This window comes from Neovison vison, chromosome 11 (assembly GCF_020171115.1).
Source record: "Neovison vison isolate M4711 chromosome 11, ASM_NN_V1, whole genome shotgun sequence".
NCBI lineage: Eukaryota > Metazoa > Chordata > Mammalia > Carnivora > Mustelidae > Neogale > Neogale vison.
The window spans coordinates 127,622,273-127,648,908 of record NC_058101.1 but is presented as its reverse complement, the minus strand read 5'-3'; the positions used below and the strand labels follow the sequence as shown (position 1 = coordinate 127,648,908).

The 26,636-nt window shown below is 33.8% G+C and overlaps 1 protein-coding gene across 4 annotated transcripts in view; it reads right to left on the bottom strand.

Moving 5' to 3' along the window:
* The window catches only part of GRIA2 (glutamate ionotropic receptor AMPA type subunit 2), a 169,354-nt gene that overhangs the window by 54,288 nt on the left and 88,430 nt on the right, over positions 1-26,636 (bottom strand). For all 4 annotated transcript variants that reach the window (XM_044224687.1, XM_044224688.1, XM_044224686.1 and 1 more), the window contains 3 exons: positions 18,856-19,052; positions 14,711-14,764; positions 9,720-9,881 (listed from right to left, as the gene is read on the bottom strand). In XM_044224687.1, coding sequence (XP_044080622.1) covers positions 9,720-9,881; positions 14,711-14,764; positions 18,856-19,052 — 413 coding nt within the window. The remainder of the gene's footprint in view (positions 1-9,719; positions 9,882-14,710; positions 14,765-18,855; positions 19,053-26,636) is intronic.

Here is a 26,636-nt window from a genome sequence, read left to right as displayed (position 1 = left end):
TCCATTTTTCTAATACCAAAATGGCAGTTTGAGGTTATCGTTCATTTAATCTTTGTATGTATTAGTTTACTTGAATCTCTTTCATTTGACCATATGAATGAGTCAAATTTGATGGGAAAGTTGGCAAGAAGAAGAAAAAGAGAAAATAATTTTGAGGCATGAGCCCTGTGACTGAGTGTAGTAAACTGTAAAAAGATATTCATATTTACCTCTAAGTTTTCTTCCTTATTTCTTCTCTTGTGATACCACCTAAACAATGTCATTACAGGCCTATATAGGATTCCTCTACATATTTACATTATCTCCCAGATGGATGCACTTGAGGTTCCCACAAATATCTTAACTAGACAGATCTAAGGAAAACCCATCACCATTTTTTCCAAAAAACCTCAACCTTTTTCTCCAAACTATATCTGAGAAATTAGCAAAATATAGTATGTGGCAGATCCATCCATATTTAGAAACAACCCACATTTCTGACTATAAAGAATCCTTAAAACCTGTACTTTCTGCCTTAAGAAAGTATAATGCAGCCATTAAAAAGTGATGCTAATAAAGGTTATATAACAATATGAATAATGTCAATTATAAAATTAGTGAAAACATTATTACAACTAAATTTAAAAAATACCTTTTTCATTGATTAATGAGAATGGTAAAAAAATGGAAAGAAAAATAAAATGGTTATAATAGAGAGGAAGCAAACATGATTATATTTCTTTTCTAAGTATTCTAGAATATTCATGAACTGTTTTCTTAAGAAAAAGACATTGTTTTGAATCCTATTTACTTAGGAAAATATCTGGAGAATTAAGATTACATATTAGATTTATCCACCTTACATAGATGCTTATTTCTATTCTCCTAGAGAAAAAAATTGGTTAATTTGCTTTCCTACACAGTAATTAGTTCAATGCCAGTGTAATTTTTAAAATAAAGTCTAGGTCATTGAATAAGAAACAGAGCCTAAATTAAATAAATTGGATATTAAAAAAAGAAGTATTGCAATGCACATTAAAAAAGTTACGATAATAGTGAAAAGCCAAAATCTTCATTGGGTCAGCCTGCTCACATTACTATGAGAAATCTATCAAGCCATCTGCTAAATGTTTTAGAGGTCTATAAATGTTGGCAAACTACATTAAAAAATAAGATTAGGTTGAATGAACTAAAAGCACTGAGGTTCATGCAGCATGTTAACAATTATGATTCGGAGCATGAGCATGCTAAGAAGAAAAATCCTTTCAACCTTTTTCAAATGCTCAAATTTAATCAAGTCTCCAGCCCATTATTGTTTTAAATTAAAAGTCACAATCATAAAAACACAATTCTGGACGGAGAGAAAATAATCAGACACTATATCCAGAGTTCCTCTTTGTTTATGTTCTACATATGTGGCTCATTTATTTTTCCTAAACAAATATATTCATATTTTTGATTGGAGAGTTAGATATTTCAGTTCTACCATTCCCTAAACTAGATGTAAATTAACTTAAAGGGAACATGATGGCAATTTAACTATCTCCTTCTTTGAAAACAAATGTATCATCTCTGTCCTGGTGTTTATGTTCTGTGAAATCCCTCAGCTGAGTTGGAAATTTATAATTCAGTGGGGGACCATTATGTTTTGCAGTGCTATATCACAATCGCATCCTATCCACACTTTAAGAAGAAATCTGGGAAAACATTTTTATGGTCCATTTTCCAAATGTACTTTTTATTCCATTTTAAATGTATGTTTATTGAGACCTATTTTTCCAGTACAAAATGAAATATGCGTTTTAAACATGTTTGTTATGCCCAATAGTCATCAGACATTATTCAATAATACATTACTATAATCACTAAAACCAGAAATCAGTATTCTGACAGCCAACAGAAACAGGGAATAGAGAAGTTCTATGTACACTTAGGATCTAATGAACATACAAAAAGGATAAATAGACTATAACATAACATTTTATGGGTCATTATTATGATAGCATCTATGCTTAAACATGGGTCATCTGCACTGTGCTAAAATAAAAGATATTCAAAGAAAAAGTACTAGACTTTACATGTTATAAAAGTGCTAAAAACTTACTATGAATAGCTACTTTCAAACTCTCCTTGACACTTGAAATTGAAATGTGTATGGTTTAGAAAGTATTGAATGTATCACCAGAAGGCAGGGCCCAAGCCCTGATTTTATCATTTACTGCTCAATTGCCTTGGGTAAGATAAAGTGTTTTTTATCAATGAAAATAAAGTGTTTCTTATCAATGAAATAAGTAAAACAGTGTTTCTCCTATGTCATAGTAGTATTGGAAAAGCTGGTGAGGAAAAAAGAATTCATGTCGACTAACCTGAGCAGGGTGGTTTCCTCATGAGCCTTTTTAAAAAATTCTATGCAACAAATACTTTTACTCCAGTTTTATAGATGAAGATTCTAAGTTAACAGATTATAGTTTGCCCAGGGTTAAAAAAAATTAAGGTGGAGTTTGAGTCCAGATCTCTGTATTTCTGTGACAATGACGGTGACCAACCATCTTGGTTTGTCAGGTTAATGAATGTTATCCCTGTCTTACACAGCAAATCTGCAGTCCCAGGAAACTCCTCAGTGTCGCACACAGGGACAGCAGATGCCCTTGTTTGGCAAACACCACATCAAATGAGTACGGTTAGAGGGAATGAGAAGCCAGGGGACGTATCAAGTATGCCCCAAAATACAAGTTATTAAACAGCATGTTTACTTTCTTTTTTCCTTTTATTACTGTCTACCCTGGTATATAAAACTAGTTTGTTTTGCTGTTTTGAAAACCACTATCCTAATCCACAAGAATCTGTGAGCCAATAAATTCAGAAAGTGATTCTCACATTGCCATATTAAAGGCTGTAAGAAATCCTGTAGTGACAATTCCAGTTTAGCTTTTTCTGAAGAACATCCATTGTCCAAACAAATTACCATTTTAAAAATTTCCTTAATACCAATTACTTTTAATAAAAATAATGCTCTGTGTAACAACCTTGGGCTGTTAAAGGCCTTATGGCCTGATAAATTGTATATACTCATTTTTTAAATTATATCACTTGGGGCACCTGAGTGGCTCAGTCAGTTAAGCAACTGTCTTTGGCTCAGGTCATGATCCCAGAGTCCCAGGAACGAGTCCTGCATCAGGCTCCCAACTCCATCAGTGTCTGCTACTCCCCTGACCTTCTCCCCTCTCATGCTCTCTCTTGCTGTCTCTCTCTCTCCCTCTCAAGTAAATAAATAAAATCTTTTAAAAAATAAAAAAAATAAAATTTTATCAATTATTTAAAATTCTTTTTTTAAAGATTTTATTTATTTGTTTGACACAGAGAGAGATCACAGGTAGGCAGAGGCAGGCAGAGAGAGAGGGGAAGCAGGCTCCCCACTGAGCAGACCGCCTGATGCGGGGCTCTATCCCAGGACCCTGAGATCATGACCTGAGCCGAAGGCAGAGGCTTAACCCACTGAGCCATCCAGGTTCCCCTGATTAAAGTTCTTATATGCTGAATGATATGTCCCTTAAGAATCTCACAATATAATCCTCAATTTCTTCATTTTATCAAGATATCAAAATGGTCAAAAATGATGAGTTCTAGGAAAAATAAGTAAACCTATAAGAAAAGCTTTAGAAAGTCTCCCTTTTTTCTTTCTTTCTTTCTTTCTTTCTTTCTTTCTTGATTCTGGGCAATGATTAAGATCAACTAGATCCATTAAAAACAAAAAAAAACAGAATTGGTAAATACATTATACATTTAAGTTCATTCGCTTGTCTTAATTTTAAATTTAATTGGAGTCCACCCTCTGGAAGAGAAGTGTCTGTGATAAGGCTGTTTAAGGCTTATTGAATGTGTGCTCTTCGAAACTTCACCACACAAAGTCACAGGATCTTCACAGAAACTCAACATCAATGGAGCAACAGAAACTCTCATTCATTGCTAATGACAATGCAAAATGGTACAGCCACTTTGGGAGACAATTTGGCAGTTTCTTGAAAACTAAACATACTCTCACCATATGATCCAACAATTGTACTACCTGGTATTTACCCAAAGGAGTTGAAATCATACATCCACTCAAAAACCATCGCGCATATATTTGAGGTAACTTTATTCACAGTGCTGAAACTTGGAAGCAACCAAGATGTCCTTCCTTCAGTAAGTGAATGGTACATCCAGGTAACGGAATATGATGGGATATTATCAGAGCTTAAAAAGAGTGAGCTACCAAGCCATGAAAAGACATGAAGGAACCTTGTATGTATATTACTAAGTGAAAAAAAGCAAATCTAAAAAGACTACATACTGATGATTCTAACTATACGCATTCTGGAAAAGACAAAACTATAGAGACAGTAAAGAAGATTCTGTGTTTGCTATGAGCAAGAGGAGAGATGAATAAGCAGAACAGAGATTTTTACAGTAGTGAAAATATTCACTACGAGACTGTAATGATGGGAGAATGTTATTGTACATTTGTCCCAAACTATAGGATGTACACTAAGAGTGAACCATAATGTAAAATATGGACTTTGGGTAATCATGATGTCAACGAACATTCATCAGTTCTAACAAATGAATCACTCTGGTGAGTGAAGCAGATATTGGAGGAAATTGTGCTTGGGGTGAGAGGCAGAGATATACAGAAATTCTTTTTTTGCTCAGTATTGTGGTGAACCTTAAACTGTTCTAATAAACTTAAATTGTAACTACAAAGTAAAAAAAAAAATCAACATCTAGTAAGCACAGAGTTTCAAGGGTGAAAAAACCAGGTCTGTTGGAAAGAAATCAAATTTAATGTCCTTTATTATTCTTTTTGAGTAGTAAAAATAATTTTTAAGCCCCTGTGAAGAAATACTCTTCATGTAAAAGGAGTACATTAAAACAACATATTTTACCTGAATTATTCAGATCGGCTACTGACCCTGACTGAGTCTTGCTTAAGGACAAAGACTTTTACTTTCTGAAACTTTAGGTTCATGTAACCACTCAAAAGTTTCAGATAAAACTAACTGGATTCATCACGATGGAAAAAAGATACTCAAATCAAAACATTATCTGGTTTGATTCACCCATCATTGCCAGGGAGAGACTTTCTTAGAGACAGATCTTTTATTTTGTTGGTTGCATAAATTTCTCCCAGACTTTCTCCACTTCCTAGGACTCTTCTAACAAAGTGTAAGTTCCTCATCTTTTTTAATCCAGGGAAAATAAACAAATATGTTCCAAGATATTTTAGGGTTTGATTTTGATATTTGGAGTTGAGACATGACTGCCTGCAAGTCATTATAATTTTTGAGAGACAGAAGATTCAGTAAAAATTAGAAATATTAGTGTATGTTTTATTAAGTGTCAAATTAGCACTTTACATAATCATGGCATTAGATGTTTGAGATAAATCTTATACATTGTCTAACTTATTCCCTCTACAGATGAAGAAATATGGAAATGAGATGAATCAAATATCCTGCAGTAGTATTACAGATAGTAATATGCCTTTTTACTTTTAATGTTCTAACATACATTTAAATAGTACAATATATTTTTTCAATTATTTTTAACAAAAATTTTACCAATATCATAATTTTACTTCATTTTTAAAATCATTTCTTTTGTTTTTTTAAATATTTTACTTCTTTATCTGAGAGAAAGAGAGAGCGCATGCTCAAGAGAGAGCACAAACAGTGGGAGGGGGGAGCAGCAGAGGGAGAGGGGAGCAGCAGAGGGAGAGGGAGAAGCAGGCTTCCTGCTGAGCAGGGAGACCAACATGGGACTGGATCTCAGGATCCTGGGATCGCGACCTGAGACCAAGACAGACACTTAATCGACTGAGCTACCCAGGTGCCCCCAATATCAAAATTTTAATTTACGGGCTTATTTCAACCATTTACATACTTTTCAAGCCATGGAATATAAGAAACAAAACACATCAAGCCTTTAGGCTATTGTGTGGCAAAATACTTTAATATTAGGAATAGGGAATGCCAATGTGTCAGCAGTGGTTTTGGTCAGTTAAAATGTTCAAGAAGCAGAATTAATTCTATTAAGCCACTAGGGTACTATATAATGCATGGCGCTAATTACTGAACTGAAAAAGATTATGCTATTTTCAGACAGGCCTAATAACTCTCTTAGGGCAGCAATTAAGAAAGTTTGAGTCTGTGCTTTAAATCCTTTCCTGACTGAAATGAGATTCTGGCGGGAAAACCATTATTTAAAGGGCCACGAAAAGGTCAGACATGGTCACGTTAAGGCTGGACGCCTTAACATCAGCAGAATATCACAGATGTAGAAGTTGAACCAAGGTTCAGATTGCTGATGTAACCAGGCTGAATGGATAGCTATCATCTTACAAGTTGTTGAAGACACGGAAACACTGAAAATATATCTAAAAACAGAAGTATTTGTAAATTATTTTTGAGAGAGTGCCAAATCCTCTTTATTATCTGCCTCTTTCGAAACTTTTTTTTTTTTAAGGAAAGTAAAATAAATGGTCACTTTAATTGTCCATTTAAATCTAGGTGACGTAATGGTTCTGGTCTGATGATCATCAAGTAAAGTACCACTACTGTCATTCCAGGGCTGAATAAAAGGCAAAACAAATATTAGTGTAGAAATTTTAGCCAAAGTTCACAGAAATGATAATTACTTTTTCTTCTTACTCAGTGATTTGTTATTTTCAAAGGGTTTCTTTATATTTTTCATTTCAACAAATATCTACTATGTGTCTACTGTGTGTAAAGCACTGTAGGACACTGGGGTCAGGAAGACACAAATGATGCAGACTGCCTTTCAGAGTCTTGTTTTTAACCCACAAATATCTTTCAACTGAATTTATATCACTATATAATAAACGAATGGTTATGATTGCTGCAATAAGTTTTTTTCATTTACAAATAAAGAAATCTGAAAGACTCAGCAATTGTAACAAACCCATTCATTTCCCTCCTTCCTGGTGCCACCACCACAGTTAAGACAACCAGTTACATTGGCTGCTGGATTGCTCATGATATTGTCCTAAAAGCTCACCTGCCATCAGGTGCAAACCCTACAATCTATTGTCAGCAGACAGTGTTGCAGAAGAGGGTAACCAGTAATCTTCCTGTATCAAAACTCTCCTCTGGTGGTTCCTTAATGCTCTCAGACTAGAACTTTGTCATTTCTCTGACACTTAGAACAGTGCCAGCTTGCAGAGTAAAAACTCAATAGATAGGCATTGAATGGATAAATGCATTGATAAATGAATAAATGAATGAACGTTGTCTGATATTAGCAAGTTGGTGAACCAGATGTAAAATCTCTGTACCATGACTTTAGCGTAATTTTTTGTACAGAGTATAAGAATAAAGAAATTTAACATTATTAACATATTTCTTGGTTATTAAAATATGCAAAATATTGAAATGTTTATATTTTACTTGTATTTATTGAATAAGAATGATTTTAACTAAGAAACTATCAAAGATTTGTTAACTTCTGGAAAAGACTAAAAGTTTAAACAATCATTTATTTAATATTCCCACAACTTGAAATAATTTATATTATCTCCCAAGCCTAACCACAGGGAGAATTTCATGTACTGAATTGCATTTTTGCAGGTTTTTATGCCTATAAACTAAGTTTTTATTTTGGTGACAATAAAACATGACTTAAATTATAAGGCTATGTACCTGGTACAGTCAATGACCCAAAAGACAACATATAAAGAAATAATTTCATTAGGAATTATTCTTATTTTCCTTTCTTAAACAGATCATATATTGAAGATAATGCCATTTTTTTATTAGAAAATACTGTATCATTCCCCCAAGTAGTTTTTCTTCCTTTTTTCTACCCATGGAGCAGAAAAAATCATGAAAGCCCTGTCCAGTGATTCCTATCTTTTACATCTGCTGACATTAGAAGAGACTTATCTCTTGGTAACTCCCACAAAATGTCCATCTCTCACCCAATCCATGTATTTTGAATTTTTACGGCAGAAAACAAAACAAAACAAAGAAACAAAAAAACAGAAGATAAAGTACAGTTTCCTGACACTGTCATGCCCTTGTATCACTTTGAATCTGTGTACATTCTCTTTCTCCAAACCCTCCTATTGTTTTTCTCCTGCTCAACCATGTGAAAAGCCCTGCTGAGACACCCACCCCTGGAGAGCCCTCCTTAACATCCTTTCCCCCATACTGTCCTAATCATATGTGGAGAGCTGGCATATTTTACATGCATAATTCTCTGTTTTGCTTATTTGCTTACTGACATGTTAATCTCCATTAGACTGGGGATTTTCAAAGATAAGAGTCTTTTTTGTTTTGGGGGGGCTTGTTTTTGTTTTTACTTTTGTTTTTGTTTTTGTTTTTACTTTTGTTTTTGTTTTTAAGTGCTACAGCGGGAAGGGAGTAAGCTCCTAGCAGAGTGAAATCTGGAGCTAGGCTTTGGTGAAATTGTTAACAGAATGCATTGCTAAAAATCTGGCAGGCCCCAAATTTGCCTTGCATTTGGATACATGACCTATGCACTTCAATAATGATATGACTTCCATGAGAAAATAGTCATCTCATTTTGCTCTCATCCTTCCTACAGTAGACAGCAGTGGTAGGAACACGGTGACTAATCGAGTATTCAAAAGGAGCACTTTAGTTCTATTTGGGGATGAATGCCACATGCAATCTTCATCAGAGAGCTTTAAAGGCACCATCTTGGAATGGATGGAAGCCTGCAATTCTACAGAATGAGAGCAGCAGGTGGAGACACACCCTGACATCAATGAAAAGACTAGATGTCCGTTTGTCTTCTTATCAGCTTTGCTACCTGAAGGTACCCCCATAAACCCACAGTACTCTTATAAACAGTGTACATGGGAATATCAGTGAAGGTCACCAAACAAAGTCACCTAGTTTTGAGAAAAAAAAAAAAAAGAAAACAACTCTGGGTTATTCTTTAACATTCTACGAGATGGTTTCTTGAATTTAACTTATAATTAACAGGATCTATTCACATATCCGAAAATAGAGAATTCAATGCTTTCAATCCTTACCTAGGACCAGTCTCATAGCCAGACACAAATTTAAAGCCAAAAATCCACATCTGTTTTTTCTTTTCATTAGGTGCAGAAAACAACCACAAAACCTCTGTCTGAAGTATAAACTGGGAGAGCAACTAAAATAACACTGTCCTGGCTGGTTCATACACATCTGCTTAATAATACACAAATAAACAAACGAAATCACTATGTACCTGAAATGCTTTGCAACTTTTGCTCTTATTTTTCATAAGTCTAGTTTCATAAAGAATGTGATCATCTCATTCCACACACGCTATGATCCTCTCTTATCTCCGCTGTCAATAAGGTGACCAACAGAAGGAAGAAAACCTTCCTATCAACAGCAGAAGCATTTAATATTTAGAGGTAAATATATGTAGGTAGGTGTACACATAATAAAATATGTTGAATAAACAAATGAAGTCCAGACCCATGGAGAATAAAAGATGAGTCTGGTCATGTTCATATCAGAACAGTGCACTGCATTTAGAATTCAGATTCCTTTGTTTGATTTCATAAAGCACTTATTGCTTTTTGTCCCTAAAACAAATTAAGATTTTCATCTTCTTCCTAGAGTGTCCCAGAGAACACACTACTTGCCAGCAGTTAGATACAGATAAAAATACAGATATATAGATCCAGATGTAGATGGACTTATTAGTAGATAGAGAGATACCTTAATTGTAGTCGTGTGTGCTCCAGGGTATTCTTTTTCTTCCAGTGTTGACCATCTTTCTATAAATTTGGATACCAGGGAATCATCATAGTCCACTATCTGAAATCCAGAGACGTTTGCACCTCCAAACTGAATTTTTAATAGGTCTCCATCAGTAAATCCCTAGACATAGAGCACATATGTCAGGCTCTCCTTAAGACTCAAAGAGAACTTAACATTTACCCAATAACTCCATATATTGTGGTTTTACAAATGTCAAAGAACACATGAGATATAAAAAAGCCTGGAGGAAATGTTTCATGTATTTATCAACCAATACTCTGCACTAGTACCTACTGTCATCTTGGCATCACAGCGGATCCTTAATCAATGATTGCTTATTGGTTGTACTCACATAAAAGCTCTCCATTTTACTGAGAAATCTTCCGTGGGTAAGTACAGGTTTTATTTATTCAATCTACAACAGAGCACTACCACATAGTTATAAATACTCAAGAACATAAAGCTAGTTCCCCAAGAGATATAACACAGTAAGCAAGTTATTCCTATTTTAATTGTTCATTCTCATAGGTGATAAAACATCTTTAAAATGAGAACGGAAGGTACTAAATGCCTAATCATCATTTGCAAAGATTCAAACAAATCATATTAAGTATGGAGCTTAACTTTTTATAAAATATGTGAAAGTTTAAAAATCAATCTCTTGCATTATTAGCATGAATTCAGTCATTAGTAAAATGATCATGTGGTGCTGCCATTAATTTCAAATATTGCACTGTCATAAATTCTATCTTAATTTGAGAGGACATTATCTCAAGGACGAAGTCATGATTTTAATAAACCACAATTATAAGTATTTTTTACCTCATACATTTACTTCTCATTATTCTGCATAAGGATTGAAAATATCCCCGAATCTCAAATATGGGAGAATCTTTTCTTTGTTATTGATTTTAAAAACCTATTTTAGTACTATTTGTGTAAAGAAGCATAATTACTTCATTATTGGGTCAAATTTTGTTTTTTTTATTGAAATAATGCAAATAGTGCAAGAATATATATAACAAAAGTCACAGATTTTCTTCTCTGTCCCATCCATGCTCCAGTTAAGCTGCTTCAAAACTAGCAATTTCAGTAATTTTTGTTTTTCATATATTTACCTCCATATTTCTGTACACATTTTTTCTATTTTTTTCTTTATCAATTTTAGATATCTTTATTGAGTTTCTGCTTATGTGTGATGTGTATATAATTCATCCACATTTACCTGCTCACCCATTTTCATATTCACAGTTATCATATTTATAATTCTGTTATTCAGAGCAGTCAAATAATATGGTATGACTGTATTTTCCTTTTTTTTTTCTTAAGAGAGAGAAAGAGCACTAGTCAGAGGGGAAGGCAAAGAGAGAGAGGGAGAGAGAGAGAATCTTAGGTAGGATCCATGCTCAGCACAGAGATGGGGCTCAGTCTCACAAACCTGAGATCATGACCTGAGTGGACATCAAGAGTTGGGAGCTTGGGACCGACTGAGCCACCCAGGTGTCCCTGCATTTTCCTTCTTGAATAGTATCTCACTCTAATGTTAATAATTGCTTAATTTTTTTCACTACTATAGTTTTCTATGTACCTATTCTTATTTTTCTCTACTTACTCCATGAGAACTTTTCATGTTTATATGAGTAAATCTTTTTTTAAGTAATATCAAACATATCAAATAATCTATTTCTCTTTTTCCTGAATATTTAATTTATGAATGCTGCAATTTGAATTGATGCCTCTCTCCATCTCTTCTGCAACTGTTGCTCTGGGGTGTTCCTTCACCATGTTGCTGACTTGTTCTCTCACTTCCTGGATCAGTAATCTCTCATGTTTTACTCCCTTCTTCTTCCAGAGTGCTCAGTAGTTTCTCAGACACATTGGAGGTAAATTCTTTGAGACATTGAATGTCTCAAGATATCTTCATTTTGCTCTGACACTTGATTACTCTCATAACCTGAAGACATTGTTCCACTGACTTTTATTGTTCCTATTGAAAAATACAATGTCATTATTTCTAATTATTTTTTGTATGTGACCTGCTTCATATTTCTCTCTGCCTTCTCCTACCTGTCCGAAACTTTTAAGATCTTCTATTGATCTCTGAAATTTCATGATGACATTTTCTTTGAAACATAAAAGAAGTCTCTTTTCTTTCATTGTTTTGTGTAGTCAATGGGCATATTTGTGTCATCGAGTCCTGAGAATTTTTCTGAATGTTCTTTGATAATTTCTTCCCCTTGCCTTCACTGTCTGTCTTTCTAGAATGCCTATTATTATGACTTTGTAACTCTTAGACTGAACATCTAAGTTTTTCACAGGTTCCCTGTATACACCACCTCATACTGTATTGTCGTTTTGTTACATAATCTGGAAGATTTTTCTTAAACTTATCATCAAAGTCATATAATTTTACTTGTTGTAGTAGAAAAAAAGTTAACTTTCCATAATTCTTTCTTATTTTCTGAGTTTTTCCTCTTTTTCATAGCATACTTTATCTCTTCTTTATGGATAGTTAACTTTCTTCTATTACTCTACAGATACTCTTTACAATTTTAAACATTTTTCTTGTGTTTTCTGCCTTCCCTGTTTCTGTTTATTCATTCATTTATTTGTTTTGTATTACATTCTTCATGGCCCAGACTTTTCTCAAATACCTGATTCTCCTTAGCTATTTAACACTCAGACAATGAAAGATTTCTTGGAATTTCCATGTGCCTGGGGGAGGCTATCTGATGAAGTGCTTCATGTATGGTAGTCAGGTCAGGGTGGATTGCAGTACTTTCTGTCCATATCAAGGTTGAAGAAATGAGAACTGCCTCCCTTTATGACCACTTCTTCATCACTTTATGTACAAATTATCCTTTTAAATGCTGTATCAGGAACTTAATCACAATCTGTGTTTTGGGAACCTAATCAATCATTACCTGTTCCTGAGGAAATTCATCAATAGCTGTATCTGAGGACTTTTCTTTTATCACCACCTCATTTAACACTCATTAGACCCGAGACAGAGAAAGGGAGATATCTCCAATCGAGAGTCTGGAAGATGAAAACTTTTCAACTCTGAATGGCATTCTTCAATTTTAAATGTCAGTGAGAATTTCAAGTGCCCTCTAAATTCTCAGAAACTGCAACACTCCTCAGATACTTTGAACTTACTGACTCACTGGAAGTTCCATACGGTGAAGATGCCAAGTATTCAGAAATGGAAAAGCAGAATTTGAATTCAGATAAAATACAAGCCATGTTCCTCCCTAGAAGATGACAGCAACAGGCACATGTTTTCTATTTTCTATTTTTCCCCCCACTTTGGTCATCTGTACATTTCTTTCCATTTCATAGCATCAGATATCAACTCTCAAATTGATGAGCCACCTTCTGTCATTATTTCTCAATGTTCCAATATAATCTTCTCCATCTGGACATTTTTAAAGATCACGGCTTTCAATGTGGCTCTGTGTTGTTCATCAAATGGCACAATTCACACAGGGGACTGACTGTCCAGGCTGTTCCCTGCACAGAATGTGGTTCTGAAGAGAGTGAATACAGAGCTTCATTTATTTTAACCCCTGCTTCTCTGGTAGGGAGTCATTTAGGATATGCAATATCATATCAATAGATAAATTCTAATGAGTTTTATAATAGCCATTTCACTGGCAAACAGAAGTTTTATCTGAACAACCAACTTCTACTAATAACATGCAGATTTGAGATTTAACATTCTAAATCACTAGTGCCACCTTCTAGTGAAAACAGCATTTATTAGGTATAAAGTATTTCCCCCCATCATTACTAGAAATAATGTCTTCTGATATAACAATAAATTATTCCAGAAACTACCTACAGAAACAAATCTACAGGGGTGCCTGGGCTAAGTGGGTTGAGCGGCCAACTCTTGGTTCGGCTCAGGTCATGAACTCAGGGTCATGACATAAAGCCCCGAGTAAGGCTCCATGCTGCTGAGCATAGAACCAGCTTGGGATTCTCTCTCTCCCTCTCCCTCTGCCTTTACCCTCCATCCCTCTTTCTAAGAAAGAAAGAAAGAAAGAGAAGAAAGAAAGAAAGAAGGAAAGAAAGAAAGAAAGAAGGAAAGAAAGAAAGAAAGAAGTTAAGTCTATATTTGAGTAAATATGAGACATTTTCAAAGTCTTATTATGCTATTTAGAATAAGCTCTCATTTTCTCCCTCTTTTTCTATCTTCTTGAGATTGAGGAGGGCAGTTTTCTCGGTCAAGTAAGATCAGACTTCATCAAAGAACATAAAACTTTGCAACAGTAAAGGCTTAAGGTCATTTTACTACTGATCTGAAAACTATTTTGAAAAAAATGTCTAACAATAATTCTAACTTGGCTCTGATTATACTTAAGAGAAGGAGATACAATCAAACACTTAGATGTTCAGTATAATCATAATTTGACAGAAAGCCCAATGAAAAAGTGATCAGCTACAGGGATTTAATGTCATTGTGTTGCATTCATAGTAAATAGAAAATCAGAAATAAATAAAAATTCTTGACATTTGCAGCTTTAATTTTTCACTAAGATGTATTTTTACAAATGTGTATTTATCTCAAATCCTATGTTTACTGAAAACTTTAAAGGAATGCACAAAGGGAAAAATTATAAAACATTGTGATGGTGAGAAACAAGAAGAAATTTGAACAATTGAACTTTAGATATTTTTGAAAACTTTTCCATAATTAAATATGCCTTCTAAAACAATTTATAAAGTTTGTCAAATATTTCTTACATCATTTATAATAGGAAATTGATTAGAGTATATAAAGTGGGACGTCAGTCTAAAACACAAACTGAGAAAAACATTGTTACTTCTAATTGATCAATATAATCAAGATATGTTTTTAAAAGTACCACTGATAAATGCTGGTCATTCAAAACTATTTTCTAAGTATCTCTACTAAAATTAAAAATATCAATTAATTTACCTACCAGATTTGCAATGATATAATGGTAACCTTTAACATGTTTTCCAATGGTAATAACCTAACAAAGGTAAAGAAATAATTATTTAATACATACATATAATAAAATTATAATTATTGATGTTATAACCTAACTGAGGAAAAAAGTGGAATTTTATCTACTATAAAATTCTGATATCCTGTGATGGGTCCTATTTGACAAAATATAATTCTCAAATACAATAATATTTCTCTCAGAAAAAAGTGACAATACATTTCAGTGCTTTATAAATGCTATCTTTTCAAAAAGTCAATAAGTAAACAAATAAGTATTTCAGTTTTGTCTTCGGTGAAAATAAAGTCACAAGATTTTAAGAAATGTAAAATGAAACGAATATTGAATCCATAAGTTATAATTTTATTTCTACAAAAGCTATTTTTCTAAAACATTAGGCAACTGAAATCAACACCTGAGATTTTTATACTTACACACGGACACTCAAATTTATAGTAGAACATTAATTTTAAAATTACTAATAAGCATATAAAAGAATTCTTAAATGAATTTATAAAATAATATTCCCATCTTAAGAGTCTTGAGATGCTTGCAATTTAGTTCAAATAAACATGATTATTTCCAGCTTGAGGCAGCAAAGCATCAGAGAAACTAATCTTTCTCCACAAATCTAAGTCAAAACTCAATGGCGAGATAAACATATGATGTAACACGAGGCTGAGGTCTTATTGGTAATGCTTATGAGAGTTTGGGACATTACAGAATCAGTGTGACTTGTCACTGATCTATAGTAATTCAAGAGAGTAAGACATTGGTGAAATGGCCATGCTGTAGTCCAAGTACTTATGTATTCAAATGTAGCTCTTATTTTTAAGAAAAATTCACACCAAAAGAAAGCAGGAAATGCCAGGGCTGCAGAGAAACATTCAAACCATTAGCTCATTTCCCTGATGACACAGTTTTGGTGACTTCCCATTGCTTCTAGCATACTAAGCAAAATCCTTAATTTATGCTACAAAGTCCAGTAATCTTGCAAGCTTCTCCAGGCCCTCTTTTCCCACTCTGTATACTAGGGTCTCATTGGCCCTCCTTTTAAGTATTTTTGTACACAAAAAGTCTTCCTTCCATCACCTCAAGACTTCACATATTCTGCTTCCTTGCTTGGAAAGCTCTCTCAACCACCATATCATTTGTCTTATTAATGCTTCAGGCACAAGGCATCTGAGCCCAATGTTACCTCCTGGGAAAGGATTTCCTTGACCTTCTCTTATCCCAGACAAAGTCAGGTACTCTGAAGCAATGCATTTAGTTAAAGAACCCGGGCAAAATCTTAGAAAAGATTCCATCAAATGCCCCTTTGATGTTAAGTGATAGCTATTTGGAAGAGAGTTAGGGCTTGTATCATTTTCTAACCTATTTTTATGTTATACAGCTAAATCACTTTTTCCAAGAAAATGAACCCTCTGTATTGAAAGGAAAATTGCAAAGAAAAGATGTCCTTCTGCATGAAAAATATATTAATTAGCATCATTTGAATTGAATTGATTTTGTCCTTCATACTTCCTACTGACATCTGTTGGTTCTGTTTATTGTTCACTCTACTTTCTGAATCATGCATACCTTCCTTCTGGGAATTAAAAACAAACAAACAAGCAAACAACAACAACACAAATCTTATAAACGGTGCTACCAGTAGTTGAGTAGAGCGTTCACTGAAATGGGGGGGGTGGGTATGAAAATTCAGTAGTAGCTCTGCCTCTACATAGGAATTCATGTTGACCATGCCATCATATTTTTGGTTTATAATAATTAGGTTTATAATAATTTGGTTTATAATAATTAGTTTACTAACAATAGTAAACTTATATTGATTTCTAAATGTTTCTGATGGCTGAGTCCCTTTTCCACCCAATCACAACCAGAAATACGGAACTCTAAGGTTTTATTGAATGATAAAATTTTCATAATCAAGAAAAATTGGTTCTCTTTCTAACTTTAAGCTATTATAACAGTAAAGTTTTGTCACCTCTGTTCTCTTATAAGTATTTATAGAGTGAATAAGTAAATACTGTTTCTTTTTCTTTAAATGTAGTTCAATTCCACTTTTTGCTTGGGTCACTCTATTCCTTGAAGGTCTTCCATGATCTCCTAATCTAAATTTTTTTGTAATTTTTTTCATAACATCCTTTTCTCTTCATTCATATATACCACCACTATAATTGCATATTAATTTATGTAAATATATCGTAAATATTTACCTTAATGGGGTTGCCTGTTTTATTTAACATTACTTTCTTGGATCTACCACAGTGATTGTCTGGCAATATTAGACACCCAAGGAAATTTACTGAATGAGTAAATGAATGAAAACAAGCCAGACAAATGCTGCCAGTGTGTGAACCCTCCATAGATTCTCCTTTCCCTGTTAAAGATAGGTTCTTCCTCCACCTCTTAGACCACATTGCTTTCTAACTTGCAGAACTACAGTGTGACATGTAAAATTTGCCTTCCCCTCTAAACCATGGGTTAATGGAGTACAGCTATTACTATTCCCTGTCTTTGCACATTTCATTCTAGACACAGAGGATGCCTGTAGTTAATGTTTGCTGAATGATGCAACCGACCATTGTACACACTCATTTAATAATTCAAGAGTGTCTTATGAAAATACAATAAACATGTGCAAAGTCTCTGTACCTTTTGAATGGATGTCCATATGAACATTTAATCATCATATATTTGTTTCAACATATTCCATATATTCCCAAATTCTCCTATAGTTTCCATCTTCTAGTTTTGGAAATAATTATTTTCATGTAGACTTTCACCAACATTTATCATGATGATCCATGAATACATAAATTCTTTAAAAAAAGACTAGTGACTATTATTAAGATTCAGTTTTAATGAGAATCTCCTATGAAATTCAAATGAGTTGCTGAGGATCACGTTTGAACAGGAGACCTTCAGGTTAAAACAACCCTAACTTCATCTCCTGAGACAAGAATTAAGACTTTTTCACTGAAATGTTCACCTCTCTGGCATAAATTTAGCTCTTTTTCACAACAAGTTAGTTTATCTGGTTATTTAATATTTTATGTGAGATTCATTTTGTATGTCTTAGGGCCTGTATTATTACATATCAATTAAAGTTACATCAACATTTATGTTTACAAAATGTTTTGTGTTATACAAATGGTGAATTAATTTTTTACTCAAAACCTAGAAGGGCCAAGAAATGCATACTTAACTGCATATTTTTCTTCCAATCCTATATTATTCCAAGGAACTAACAGCCACTACATACACACACACACACACACACACATTTATCAGTTGGGAAAAGAAGCAGATACCCAGTGAAGCAGATCTTAACTCACTAAATCATGATGCTGCTTCACCAACATCCCTGGTCATTTACCCTACATATAATATAGTGGATCTTATTTTTATCATTAGGGTATTACTGAATAGCTGTCCTATCCTAAGAGACCTTAAATGGAATCAAAGTGGTATGATAAGCACAAATAAAACATCCTTATGTCCAGTAAACTTCTCAAACAGCAAACACAGACTGAATATGTCTCCCCCACATATTTTAATTTCATAGATTAATAGTTTTATAGTGACACAAAGCCCACCTAGCAGGAGGAAACAAAAATCTTGGAAAAATAAATACAGGCTTTCTCTGAAGACACAGATGCATTCAGACAATATAGGCTCAATGTTCCATACCGTGCTCTAATGTTTGATGTTTCCATGTTTTGCCACAACTACTCACTTCTCTCTTAGAACCCCAGCCTTATTTTCACTTAATTAGTGGCCATTTCTTTATCTCTAAAATGTTCAACAATTTAAATTTTAAATTTCCAACTAAAAATATCAAACTTTAGGGCAATGTTTATCATATAGAACATAAGACTCAGTAGCTACATATTGAATGTAGTTAATGATTAGTATGGTGTGTCAGCATGATTGAAGACCATCTGCTATTGCTAACTGAAACCAGAGGTAATTTAATTGATGACCTTTGCTTCATCCTACATAAACCATAAAGGAAAAACTGCTGTTCAGCACCTCACACGAATACTGGCTGCAAATGCTGACACCGCACGCACATTCTATATTTGGTGCTATTAGAAAACAGAGTAGCCAACCTGGTCTACGATGTCGTTTACTTTATCCCGTTCACAGTCCAGGATTACACGCCGTTCCTTTTTTAACTCCAGATCTTGAAAAAGTGATCTGTATGTCTCATCTTTCTTGTCATTGTTAATGTTTCCCACATTGATAGCAGTCACTTGCCATTTCTTTTCCGCAGCAGAATCCAGTACAGCTTGCAGTGTTGATAAGCCTAGGAAGGCAAAGAAAAATGATGACCGAAAAAGATACTTGAATAACTCAGAATTACGTTGTGAAATTGACAGCAAATATATTTTTAAGTCTGATATTTTTGTGCAACTGAGGGGATGTTGACTACTCTAAAAAGCTACAGTGAGGATCTTTATCAACATTGAATTATTTCCGCTTCACATCAAAAACTCTTTTATCTATATGCTATTGTTCTGATGGAAAGAACCATATTTCGGGGAGAATAGTCTCCCCTTCTTTCAGCTCTTTCAGCTGTTTCTTTTGGATATTACCAAATTGTAATGTCTGTGATACCTTTGGTTAATGTGAGATCAAAGACATGACACACATTTCTTTCTCTTACAGAATGGGAAAGACTGTTTCTTTACATATGACAACCTATCATTTCATATTAACATTGTCAAGAAGATGTTAAATGAAAATGTTGCAAACATTTTCAGAGACAAATCTACATGAGTCTCTGTGAGCATAGGAGCCAACAATCTCAATGAGGCTGTTATATTTCCTCCTATTGTCTTCCAGTCAGCCGTTGTTTTCCTCAGCCTTCTGTCACATCATGTTTTTGTTATTGGGACTGATCCCATAGAGATTAAAATGTTCACCTATTAACCAGATGGTAGCAGTTAATTTTCTAGCTGAGATTTGTTACATTTACTTAACTTTTCAAATGTAAGACCTGTTTACTATTTATCAGTAACTTTGCTTATAACATCGTATGACTTAGAAAATTTCTTTGTATTTTACTTCATACATAGGATTGAGAAGGAAAATAATTGGAGAACTTATTCCCTAAAGTTAAATCTTCAGTTTAGCACTAGGAAAAGCAGTACATAAACTTGTCTTCCACATCACTTCAAGACTTCACAGCCAACCTGAATTCATCATTTCTATTAATAGCTTAATGAACAACACAAAATCTGGGCTCCAAAAAGAATTCAGGACTCATCACATCATCTTTCTGATTCCAGAAAGTCCTACATCTTTCTCAGAAGAATGCTGATTTCTTTTTAGCCATAAAATGTGGGATTTACCTAATAGGATCACACTACTCTATAAATTTTATTCACATGCTACACTTTATTTTCAATCTATTTACTATGGCAAAAATATGTGTGTTGTAAAAAAAAAAACTACTAAACCTGGAAACAGCATTAAAAATTGTATTGATTCAATACTGATCAAGAGTATATAAGATTAGCTTAGAACATCTTGTGATACAAAATGCAGGAAAGCTCTCCAAAACTATCAGAGTTGTCTCAAAAAACTCAGGAGCCAATGTGATGAAGATCAAGTAAATTTGAGGCAATTTGGATATCAATAGGAATAATAACTGCAAAAGACTTAAATATATAACATATTTTAAACCCATTAATTCTTATTAATACCTAAAATTATTAACTACCAAAACTGAAACAGCAAGAAATAGAAATTTGAACAGACTGATAGCCAGCAAAGAAATTGAATCAGTGATATTTAAATACATATAAATATCTGGTTGCCTTTGAAGAATACTAGGAGCTGAGTTATTATTTTGAAACTGGTAAATAAAGGAAAAGAAACAAGCATTTTCCTACCCCTCCTTTATGACCTATACTCAGGGTAATAATTAGTTAAGACAGCTTTTCCTTTTTTGGAAAACCTCATTTGTCCAGCTGACAAATGACAAATGATGAAGGAATATAGATTCAGAATTACAACCATCTTTTAACACATAGTGAATTAATGAAGCAAGGTAAAAATCACCAACTGCTGCTAAAATGCAAAAGTTACCTGTCTCTAAATAGGAATAGTTAACATCATCTCTGGAGTATTCCTGCCAAAAAAATGAACATGGATCTTGCCAGACTTCTAGCTCTAGCTGCCGATTTATAAAGAATATGTGGCAGAGTAATATGCTAAATATCAGAGTGTTGCAATCATCAAATTGAAACTCTACGTATGTTATTAAAGACTTAAGAAATATATCAACCAATTGGGGGATAAAGACCTCATTTTTATTTTGATTCAAATAAACTGTGGGGAAAAATAGATGATGAGATTAATGAATTACTATAAACCTGCATATGATAATGACATTGTGGTTATTTCACAATACAAACTGAAATATGTACAGATGAAATTACATGATGGCAGGTATTTGTTTCAAAACAATTGTGAAGGACAAGGGATATAGATAATAATACAAGAATTCCTTGTACAGTTGTCATTAACAAAGCTGAGTTATTGGGGCATCTGGGTGGCTCAGTGGGTTAAAGCCTCTGTCTTCGTCTCAGGTCATGATCCCAGGGTCCTGGGATAGAGCCCCAGATCAGGCTCTCTGCTCAGCAGAGAGCCTGCTTCGTCTCTTTCTCTCTCTCTCTCTCTCTCTCTCTACCTGCCTCTCTGCCTACTTGTGATCTCTGTCTGTCAAATAAATAAATAAAATCTTTAAAAAAACAAAGCTGAGTTAAGAGTCCTTGGGAATCTTCATACTATTCTATTTTTTATTTAAAACATTTCATTGTGAAAATTGAAAATAATTTATTTTTATTTCAAAGTGGGAAGTTGAGCCATAAACTGAACTTAAAGGGAATTTGTGTTTTTGTTTTTTGACAAAACAACAATAATTGTTTCTTCCGTCCAGTCATGTACCAAAAACAGGATACACAGGAATTTCTCAAAGAATAACTTAAACAAGAGACCACTTTCCATTGGAAAAAAAAAATCTATTAATGATAAAATCTCTTTCAAAAACTTTATGGATCACCTATGATTTCCATCCACTACTTATAAATAAATCATTCTATGATATAATTCAAACCCTCTTCCTGTTTTTCATCATCAGTGAAAACAGAACATACAGCTGGCCATCATGATCAATTCAAGAGCTCTCAAAGTGCTTGAAAACAGTTATTAAATCTATCCAGTCTTCTTTCCCGAGTAGGAAAAATAGCTGATTTTCTAAACCTCTTTCACTATCTAGGTCCTACTTTTTCACAAATTTTAATCTTTATGCAACTAACACTTCCTTGTTACCTCCTTAAAAACATTACATCTATGAATGATCTTCCATATGCTATCCATGTCTTATCATATAATACTGCAATTCCTTTCTTCTAAGCAGAAATTATTTTTTGTTTTTATTTAATTATGAAGTTGACCACATATTAAAATTTCAAGTGGTGATGTTCTTGATATTCTATCTCATCTTTCAATATATATTACAAGAAATTTTAGATACAAATAATGATTTGTAAATCGGTTTAATCAAGTGATATTTCTATACCTAACTTTGGCAGTTCATCTTGTTAAAAAAAAAGGAAGATGATATAATGTAATATATATGAAGTTGATATAATATAATATATTAATAAGAAGGCATTTTAAAAAATAGTTGAGTTTTCAGCGAATTCATTCTATGTGTCAAAAGTAACTCACAGTTGGTGTGGTTTTTCTCTTATTCAAGCTCTCAGAATTAATGTTTTGTAACCTATGAAGCCGAAAAACATTACATACATTAAGAAGCTAAATAGCTCAAGTGGTGCAATATCAGATTTGATTAATTTAGTGTCATCAGAAGACAATGAATAATATTAAATCATCTAGGAACAGCCGGAAGTAACTCACAATCCATAATATAGTCATAGTCTGACTCATGATTTAAAGAGATTGCTGTCCCATGCTTAGTAATCCATATTCTTAGACTTGTTTTTTCAGTAATATTAACAGAACTCTTAGGCTCCTAACTTGATCTGTGTCTTCCTCACAACTAAAACTTTTGTGTTAATTCTGGTTAGTTTAAAATTAACAGATCATTTTAAAAATCACTGAAAATACATGTTACAACTATTGAGGTGAAATTAACCTCTTCAAACCTACCACAAATTCATTTCTTGGTCTCTTGGTACCATATTCTAATTAGGGGAAACAATATTACCTGAGATAATTACTCTTTCCTTTCCACACAAACTGGCATAAAATTATCTTCATAAATACCTCCATCTTTTTTTTTTCCTTTAAATATTTTTTCTTTTTTTTTCCAATTTATTTATTTTCAGAAAAACATTATTCATTATTTTTTCACCATACCCAGTGCTCCATGCAAGCCGTGCCCTCTATGATACCCACCACCTGGTACCCCAACCTCCCACCCCCCCGCCACCATCTTTTAACCAGACTATAAACTTGCATGAACAGTGGGACTTCTTTAAAAATACTGGTTTACTTCAAGTTATTAGTAAGTAGTAATTGTTCTACTCTAGTATCTATACTGTATCAGGATATTTGAATTATAGCAGAAACTGATTTCTTTTTACCAAATTACTCCAAACAAATAAAGCTTGAGATACACAGTTGATCTACAAATTGGAAAATCAAAAAAAAAAAACCAGAAAATTTACAATTCCTCCTAAATCATATATTTAAAATGCATTTTAAAATAACTCAAGAATATTACAAAGTCTAAAATTAAGTTCTAAACTCTATAAATTCTCAGGCTTTTGGCTAAAATAAAGAATAGTTAGACTATGTTTTGTTGGATTACATTACCACATTTTGTTGCAAAACTAGTTATAGTTGTATAACCTATTTGTGAGCTGACAATCACCTTAAAACTCTTCCAAAGTATTACCATCAGTACTTCACAGTTTCATCTTGAGCTAGTGTTAATAATACTGTGAGAGAGTTATAGAAACGTCATCAACCTAAAGACAGGTAAAGTCTAAATGTTTTAATTGGTATATTAGCAGGTAGATTAAAAATGATTACTGCAAATAGGTATATTTCATTCAGCTCATTTCTTTCTTTTCAAAAATATTTTCTTTGTTTCATTTAAAATTCACTGCCCTTATTCATCTTTCAGGCACAGAAATTAATATTTATGATCACTAAATCATGGCAGCATGCCTAGGCAGATTAGATTAACATACATTTCCCTCATTGACTTTCTCAGGAACATCTGAAAAGAAATTTATAATTTGGAAGTATTTTTATTCTATGCATGATTTCTTCTTGAAACTGGAATCAAGGAGCCTTCCCTTCAGGGAACAAATAGTATAGTTTTAAAGTAAAATCAAGACATAAAGATATATAGCATTAGTTCTAATTTTACTTACTATGTATAGAAAAGTGTTGTCTTACTTTATTTACACTGAACCAATAAATAAGAGACATTTTGATTAAAGTCTTGGTTCAAATTTAATACATAAGGTGATATTTAATGCATTAACATAGGTAAACCCATTACTCTATAGTTTCAAATGTATTGAAGATCTATCTACCTACTGTCTTTGAAGTAATAATATGCTTTATTTTATTTTATTTTATTTATTTGGAAGAGAGAGCACACAGCAAGAGATGTGAAGAACACAAGCAGGGGGAATGGGAGAGAGAGAAGCAGGCTTCCTGCCAAGCAGGGAGCCTGATGCAGGGCTTGATCTCAGGACCCTGGGATCATGAGTCCAGCTGAACACAAACGCTTAATGACTGAGCCACCCAAGCACCTCAATAATAATGTGCTTTGAGGAAGAGCATTGGTTCATGAAGAAGTCACAGGCTGCTGCAATATGGTTTGGATAAAAAGAAGACAGCGGTCCTAAAACATCACAGTCTCCAAATGAACATTTTCAGCACTGCTTTCATGGGTAAACTTGAACTAGAAGATGAACTCTACAAAGACCAAGATGCATCCACGTCCTGCCTTGTTTATAATTGGGCCATGGACTCCTGGACTTGTTGCTCAGCATTTTGATGGATGGTGGGAAGGAGGAAGGGTTTAAAGGGTAGTCTTAGTTAGGAGCAGTGCAATAAATAAGCATAGAAAAAAGATTTTTTTTTTCATCCAGCTGATATTTGGGGCAGAAAGTTATGAGCCATTTTCAAGCTTTGGCCCCATGCTGCTCAAAAGAACATCAATTAGCATATTTAGAAATTAACAATCTTGTCATTTGCGACAACATGGATGGAACTAGAGCGTATCATGCTTAGCGAAATAAGTCAAGCGGAGAAAGACAACTATCATATGATCTCCCTGATATGAGGAAGTGGTGATGCAACATGGGGGCTTAAGTGGGTAGGAGAAGAATCCATGAAACAAGATGGGATAGGGAGGGAGACAAACCATAAGTGACTCTTAATCTCACGAAACAAACTGTGGGTTGCTGGGGGCAGGGGGGTTGGGAGAAGGAGGGTAGGGTTATGGACATTGGGGATGGTATGTGCTTTTGGGTAAATGGAAGGGGTGGTGAACCATGAGAGACTATGGACTCTGAAAAACAATCTGAGGGGTTTGAAGTGGCGGAGGGGTGGGAGGTTTGGGTACCAGGTGGTGGGTATTATAGAGGGCACGGCTTGCATGGAGCACTGGGTGTGGTGAAAAAATAATGAATACTGTTTTTCTGAAAATAAATAAATTGGAAAAATAATAATAAAAAAAAGAAACTAACATTTAATAATATAGGGGTGCCTGGGTGACTCAATTGGTTAAGGGTCTGCCTTCGGTTCAGGTTATAATCCCTTGGTCCTGGGATTAAGACACACATCAGGTTCCCTGCTCAGCAGGGAGCTTATTTCTCCTTGTCCTTCTATCCCTTCCCATGGCTTGTGTGCTTTCTCTCTCTCTCTCTCTCAAATGGGTAATAAATAAAATATTTCTAAAAAGCCATTATGTTTTATTCTACACTAAGAAAGTATTATTAAAAATTGAAAAAAAAAAACCCTGTATGCCAACAGATTGGACAACCTAGAAAAAAATGGATAAATTCCTAGAAACTATAAATTACCAAAACTTAAATAGGAAGAAATAGAAAATTTGAACAGACCAATAACCAGAAAGAAACTGAGTCGATAATCAAGTAACTCCCAACAAACCAAAGTCCAGGACCACATAACTCTTCACCTAGATTTCATAGGTGAAATCTACCAAACATTTAAAGAATAGTTAATATCTAGTCTTCTGAAACTATTCAAAAAACAGAAAAGGAAAGAAAACTTCCAAATTCATTTTATGAGGCCAGAATTACCCTGATACCAAAACCAGATAAAGACACGACTAAAAAAGAGAACTACAGGACAGTATTCCCGATGAATATTCTCAATAAAATACTACAAAACTGAATTCATTTATACATTTTTAAAAGATCACTCTCCACAATCAAGTAGGATTTATTTCTGAGTTGCAAGGGTGGCTCAATATTCACAAATCAGTCAATATAATATATCACAATATAAAAGAAACAATAAGAACCATTTGAACAATTCAAAATACACCGGAAATTGTACCTTTGACAAAGCACAAAATCAAGACATAATAACAAACCTGAAAAAAGTAGATTCAGAGGGAATATATCTCAACATAATAAAGAACAGCTATGAAAAACCCATAGTTAACATTATCTTTAATGGGGAAAAACTGAAACCTTTCCCCATAATATCAGGAACAAGACATGCATGTCTACTCTCACCACTTTTATTCAGCATTGTACTGGAGTCCTAGTCACAGGAATCAGACAACAAAAAGAGATACCAAATTGGTAAGGAAGAAGTAAAACTTTCACTATTTGGAGATGACATGATACTGTATATAGAAGAC